This window comes from Salvia splendens, chromosome 4, assembly GCF_004379255.2.
Source record: "Salvia splendens isolate huo1 chromosome 4, SspV2, whole genome shotgun sequence".
NCBI classification, from domain to species: domain Eukaryota; kingdom Viridiplantae; phylum Streptophyta; class Magnoliopsida; order Lamiales; family Lamiaceae; genus Salvia; species Salvia splendens.
Window position 1 is genome coordinate 22,017,747 of NC_056035.1, and position 7,415 is coordinate 22,025,161.

The window sequence follows — 7,415 nt, forward strand, 5'->3', positions numbered from 1 at the left end:
TCTTAAATTACACATCCCAAACGTTCACCAACATAAGGAAACACCCCATATTATACCTCAACGTATAACACATAACCACGTCATAAGATACGTTCCTTAATCACGCATGTATCATTTATTCACTTAAAACTTGACAACAAGTATTATTTTAACATGACAGAAATCTAGCAGAACTGCGCGGTAGTTTTGTAAAAATCATTAAAAATCCATCCTCCGTTGGGGCTGAAATTTTACCACAATACAGTAGACACATCAAATAATATCCAATTAAAATTTCACATCAAAATCACATCTTTAGGTCGGTCAAATCAAAAAACGAAACTCACTGGACGAGAATACAATGTCTGACAGAACTGCGCAGATAACATTAAAAATTCTTTTAAAATTCATCTTTTGTCAAAAGAGTCTGAAATTTATACACAACACATAAGACATCTCAAATTTTCCTCAGTTAAAAATTCGTGCCAAAATAAGATCGTTTGGTTGGCCAAACACTCGTCAGAACCTACTGTCCGAACACCACAGTTTTCATGCTTCACACATTCGAATTAGGGTTTATCTAACATTCATCCAAACACATATATTCATGCTTCCAACAAATAATCATGCTTCAAAAAGATCTCACAATCATGTTCTCATATATTCACATAGCATTCACCAACAAATCATCCACAAGTTCATTCATCCACATCAATAAACGCATACACATATATTTTCTCATGTAAGCCTCAATCCTAACCGATTAACTTTGAGATCTATGATCTCTACACTCACTATATGCATGAGGGAATCAAGAACAAGGATTCAATGGAAAAGATGAGAAAGAGAATTCAAATATACCTTTTGTGTTCAAAAACAATCGGTATGAAACATAATTGATGCGATTCTTCGATGAATCTTGAATTTCTAACTCCAAATTAATGCAAGAACAAAGGATTGGTGAAGAATTGGTGGAGAAGGAGAGGAAGAGAGGAAAAAACGTGTGGGAGAGAGAAGAGGGAGAGAAAAAGGCGTTGAAATAATGGGGCTAGGGTTTGGGTTTCTCCCTTTTTATATTCTAGGATTAATTCCCCACTTAAATAAATAAAAATAAAAAAATTGTAGAGTGAAAATAGGGAAAAGGGACGTGTACTAGGGGAGTATTTTTAAAAATATATTTAAATCCTCAATTAAATAGGAATATGAAAAGACTCCCACAAAATAGGTAACAAATAAATTAATCCCACAAGTAATTGAAAGGCATATGGGCGAAAATTATGTAGAATAGCATAGGGATAATTTGGTTTGGATTTAATTTAGATAAATATCCCAAAGCAATTAATTAAATCCAAGAAAGAAAGTATTATTTCCAATGGAGGGCCGAAAATTCCAAATAATATGGCTAGAAATATATGCATGATCCCACTTAATTTAATTTCACATAATTAACTCAATCACATGGAAATTAAATTTCATAAAAGCATTTCCCATTCAACATCCACATTAATAAAATAAAATAAGTCACAAATTTTCGGGGTGTTACAAGCTTCGGGCGCGGAAGAAGCGCGGACCATGGCCTATCGTCCGCACCATCGGGCACCATTGTGGGCTCCGCGGACGATGGTCACGGACGATGACACGCGTTTTTTATTTATTTTTAATCCTAAATTCAAAAAATTTGTATAAATACCCCTTACCCCGACCTCATTTGTAACATTTCATTTCACAATTCCACTCTCGAAACTCACATTTACTATGAAATGGATTCAAGTCCCAATAGTCTGATGTTTAGTGGTGATGCGCACTGGCCGGGTACAGAACCCGACGAATATCGGCCGTTCGACGCCAACACGCAGTACGATCCTGAATTCAGTACGGATTCGTATGATTTGTCTGACATGGAGCCGTCTCCAAACCGACCCACCGCCCCTCCCGCCGCGCCGCCGCCGCTGCCGCCCCCGCCAAAAAAGAAGCGGATCCAGCACCGCGCGAACAAGTTGCCACCTCCGGCAATGAATGAAGAGTACGCCACCGGCCGTACGAACTACCAGCCGGATGAAACCCTCGTCTTGGCGAGGTGTTGGGTGGATATATCGGAGGACCCGATATTCGCCAACAACCAGAAGCAGCTCGCGTACTGGGAGCGCATCGCCGAGCGCTACAATGAGGCGAAGCCGCCGAGCGCGTACAAGCTCCGGGAGTTGGGAATTGCGTAGATTAGCCAACTTGAATCGTGTAACTTTTGTTAATCAATGCAGTCTTCGCCAGTTTTTAATTAGTTTGTATTATATATTTGAAAATATTTAAATTAATTAACAAAATAATAGTAAAACATATAGAGTGCGCCTTAGGGCGTCCTACTGCAGGTGGAAAAGTATGGGAATAAAAATGATGACATGGCGGTGTATAGGGTGCCCCATTGCTAATGCTCTAAACGTGTCAAGTTGAGCAATATAGAGTCCTGACCAAGTATGGATTACCTCGTCTCTCCACTAATAAATTTACGACAACTCCAAATAATCCACCAATCATTTAACCTCAATTATGATCACATGATCAAATGTGACAACTAGACAACCAGACATGTCACACTTACACATGCCACTCAAATTGACCATCACGTTCTACATCAACACAACGAGGTATTGGACGCTGATTTGACTACCATTTGTTGCATTGACGTAATTATATTTGCTTTTTAAATTTTCAAATCAAATTCAGTTGTAATCCTAAAAAATACTTCCTCCTCGCCGGAATTATTTTGTCATTTTGATATATTTTATAATAGTAGAGTCATTTTTCTTTTTAGTAAAAATCAATATATTTCATCTAACTTATTTTACTCGTTTATATTTTATTCTCTCTTCATCTCTACCTTTTTTCATTTCCTACTTTATTCTTTCTTAGTTTCTTTACTTAACTCACTTAACATATTTTTTCTTAAATCGCGTGCCGAAAAGAAACGTCTCCACTACTATGAAATGGAGAGAGTAGTAGAATATAAGAATATCTAAGTAATTTTCCATCCATCTCATAACAAATGACATGCTAGGAGAATAATACGAGACTTTATGAGATGTTTTTTGTGTTAGGTAGAGAGAAAAAACAATATATTTATATTAATGTGAGAGAAAAAAAATCCAAAAGAAAAATGTTATATCTTTTGTGAGACAAACTAAAAATGTCACATTATATTAATGTGAGAGAAAACTTTTTTCAAAATAAAAATGTCACATCTTTTATGAGACAAATTAAAAATGAAATTTGACATATATTGTGCTTCGAAGAATTATAAAATACTAAAAAATTTATATTAATCAAAATCAAAATAAAAATGAATCCGCAAAATATTACACCGACGCCTCTAAACAATTTTAATCAACCAATCCTTTCACCACAAAATAACAAATTAATTCAGGAATAATCAGTAAAGAAGAATGCAGAAGTGAGTGACTTTCCAATATCTACAAAAGCCAAAAAAAAGGCATCAAACAATGTAAACTCTAACACCAAACAACAAAAACACAGTCAACAAAAAAAAAACTGCTTACAACATCACAAAAAAAAACAAAAATGATCAACAACACAATCTATCTACACCAACAAAATCAAACAAAAAAAAATAAAATCAAAGAACATCATCATAATACATAGCTAACACTAACGGCCATCGACCGAAGTGAAGGAGTCCGCGAACCCGGCAGGCCGCGTCGGGATGCTGCCATTGCTATCCTCAAAGTCCATACGGCTCACGTCCGTCCCTTCCGCCTCCTGCCACCCCTTCACCATCTGGTTAAGCGGGAGGCTGTAGTCGATCCCGCAATACTCCTCATCCTCGTCCTTCAGCGGCTTCCACTTCTCCACGAGGGAAGCCAGCACGTTCACAACGTGCCCCATATCAGGCCGCTGCCCTGGCTCCCTGGCCGTGCAGTGCCCAGCCAGCTCAGCAACGATGCTGATGCTATCCGAGACGTCCTCTTTTCTTTCCAGCGCTGGGTCCACCGCGCCCATCACCTTCTCCTTGCTCGACTTTATCTGCCAGAACCACGCGACCAAGTAGTGGCTCTCCTCAGGCCTGTCCTCGTCCAGCGCCATCATTCCCGTCAGCAGCTCCATTAGGACAACGCCAAAGCTGAACACGTCCGCCTTGGTCGTGATCTTGCCAGTAACTGCACAAGCAGACATCAAATTAATTGAGTCGTATCGAATTAAGCGCGAGAAACAATCATTCAAGAAATGCTAATTACCAGCATACTCGGGGGCAAGGTATCCAAAAGTCCCAGCAAGGCGTGTGACGACAGACCTCTCCCCATCCCCATCCGGGGCCAGCTTCACGAGGCCGAAATCCGAGACCTTTGCGCGGAAATCATCACCGAGCAAGATGTTGGAAGGCTTAAGGTCTCTGTGAATGAAGCTTTGATGAGCAAGATTGTGAAGGTATTCCAAGCCTCTAGCAACATCAAGGGCAATATTCAGCCTCCTTTTCCAAGAAAGAGGTTCCAAATTCAATTTCTTCCAATGGAAAAGATGGCTACTCAGAGCCCCCTCAGACATATACTCATAAACCAGAATCCTCTCATTCCCTTCTACAGAGAATCCCAGCAGAGAGACCAAATGCCTATGTCGAACTTTGGATAGCACCGCGATCTCTGATCGGAACTCATCCAACGCCTTGTTGCTGATCACGCCCGCCTCCATCCTCTTCACTGCTATCTTGGTCCCATCATCCAACTCCCCCTTATAAACCACCCCAAACCCGCCACGCCCGAGTTCATTCTCGGGGGCAAAGTTCTTGGTCACGTTTCGAAGAACTTGGACCGATATCACCAAGTTCCCGGCCTCAATCACATGAGACTGTCCGCTGTTCACGCTGACAGAGGTCGGGGAGGAAGCACTCCTGTTTGTACTATCCGCGACCGCAATCTTGACCATGCTGCCTGAATCAGAGGGATCCCCGAGGGAGCCCGGACGAGGCAGCCTGCCTCTCCTCTTCTTACACGAGTACATCGAAAGAGGCAGAACTAAGCATATCAGAACTGAAAAGCAAGCAACCGGAGCAACAATCACATACAGCTTATTCAAACGCTTCCCTGCTGAGGGACGACGTGTGGTATTGAAAGCACCGGATGAGGAAGGAGAGCCAGACGAGGAATTTAGACCCGGAGATGATGTGGTACTGTTTTGAGATGGATTCAAATAGGGATTCCCACCTAAAACAAGCTTCACTCCACTAAACTTTGGAAGAGGAGGAGAAAGATTGTTGTCACTCAAATCCAAGACTGCCAAAGACTTCAAACTAGTCCAATTTGATGGGATCACACCAGAGATATTGTTAGACTGAAGATACACATGAGTTAAGGATTGAAGATTGGCAATGGAAGGGCTCAACACACCAGAGAGATTAGAATGAGGCAAGTTCAAAGTACTGATCTTTCCACTAGCATCACACACTACTCCCAACCAAGACGACTCACACGGATCATTACCCGACCACGAGCCCACGAGCCTATCGGGGTAACCCACACCATCAAGAAACTCCAACAAAGCCATCACCGAAGGGGCACAAAGATCTCCAGGATTAGGCAAGCAAAATGGATTTGATTCATAAGTAGCATTAGCAGCATTGAATTTAGGCACAGGCCCCAAAAAGTGATTGTTATTTAAATCAAGCCTAACAAATTCCATCCGACTCAAACCAGCAGGAATCAAGCCAACAAGATCATTGCCATTGAGGTCAAGATCTTGCAGTGAAACCAAATCACCAATGTTTTCAGGAATTCTACCTGTGAAGTGATTCCCATGAAGCCAGAGGCTAGTGAGGGAAACCATAGTGGAAACAATCTCAATTGAACCAGACATTCCCACAGATTGATCATTCAACCAAAGCTGCGAAACAACAGAGCCCCTAAAGCTCGCCGGAAAGCCCCCGGAGAGTCGATTTTTCGACAGCCTGAGAACCTGCAACGACGACATGTTCCCTAGAAACTCCGGCAGCTGTCCGGCCAAATTGCAGCTCATCAATGTCAGATTCGTGAGTTGAGAGGAGCCCCGGAGCGCCGGCGGCAGGGACCAGCCGGCGGTGGAGTTGAGAGGGTTGTAATCCAATGCCATCACCTCCAAATTGACGAGGCCGTCGAAGAAATCAGATGGGATTGAGTCAAATTCGTTGTAGTCCAAATAGGCATACTTCAATTGGGACAAACCGGCGAAAGACGGAAGCTTTCCGGTGAATTGGTTCCTCTGAAGGCCGATGTTGGAGAGTTTGGATAATTGATTGAAGTTTTCCGGTAAAGGGCCTTTGAGGCCTAAGCCCTGCACCTGAATCTGAGTGACCCTTCCGCCTGAGCAGAAGACGTGCGGCCAGCTGGGGGGCCCACATGGGTCGTTGCCGTTGGCGGGCCATCGCAGGAGCTCTGCATTTTCGAGATTTTCTCTGAATTGATTCAGCACGGCTGAATCGGTCGGGTCGGTGGCGCCGTGGACGGCGCCGGAGAAGGTGAGGAGGAGGAGGAAGAGAGGCGCTGCGGCGAGTGTTAGCTGGGGAGCAGTCGCCATGGGAGATGGATTGGGGCTAGCATTGAGAGGGAGTGAGGGGAAGGTTTTTCAGCATTCTAATGGGAGAGATGATAATTGGAGAGAGAGGTTGCAGAGCTCCTCCTCCGCTTTCTCACGTGCGAGAATAAGAGTGAACAGGAAACACCAGGGAATTAAAAATTGGGAAATGGGGAGACTTTGAAGACAAGATTGTTGAATGAAAATGATGATAGAAATTTCTTTTACAATTGTGAAGGCAACGAGGAACAAGGGGTGTTTTTGTATTTTCCCATGTTTTCAACATATGGTATATTAGCAGAGGAATTTTTATATTATACCCGTTCCGTCCCCAAAGAGTAATTTTTCACATGTTGCATCCGTGACCTCTAATAAAAAAAATAGCACCAGATGACCCCTAATAAAATATATAATTGCGAATAAGGTTATTTAGCCACTTTTCGGACGAAAAATGCCTTAAATTACTTGAAGGGCAATTTTGTCTAATAACCGCCAACCTGCTCACCTACTCTACATAGATCTGCATAGTTTTGTCGAATCACGCAGGTGTAAGGGTCACATATCCTATGTTGTACATTTGAAGAGTTAATGTGTTCAAATTTAAATTTTCATTTAGGGAATTTACAAAATTCTGAATGAGATTTCAAGTTAGTACTATTATTTAATAGTCTTTTTGAAATATATATTTATATTGTACCATTTTTTAATTAGTAGGTACGTATTAATTAGATTTTTGTTACTAGTATGAATTTATGTATTAGCTTCATTATTTATTTTCACAATATTTTCAATCATTTACAAAAAAATTGATAAGTCTATTTGTAATAATATATTAAATGTTTTATTTTGTTTAGATAAATTGGTCGACTATTTATCTACTAATT

The 7,415-nt window shown here is 41.4% G+C and overlaps 1 protein-coding gene across 1 annotated transcript; it reads right to left on the reverse strand.

Moving 5' to 3' along the window:
• Window positions 1-3,368: 3,368 nt before the first annotated feature.
• LOC121799135 (receptor-like kinase TMK4) lies at window positions 3,369-6,723 on the reverse strand. The gene is made up of 2 exons (XM_042198476.1): window positions 4,227-6,723; window positions 3,369-4,148 (listed from the first exon to the last, which is right to left on the reverse strand). Exons 1-2 carry the CDS (start codon window positions 6,532-6,534, stop codon window positions 3,640-3,642), a joined length of 2,817 nt encoding a protein of 938 aa, XP_042054410.1. The 5' UTR covers window positions 6,535-6,723; the 3' UTR covers window positions 3,369-3,639.
• Window positions 6,724-7,415: the final 692 nt, after the last annotated feature.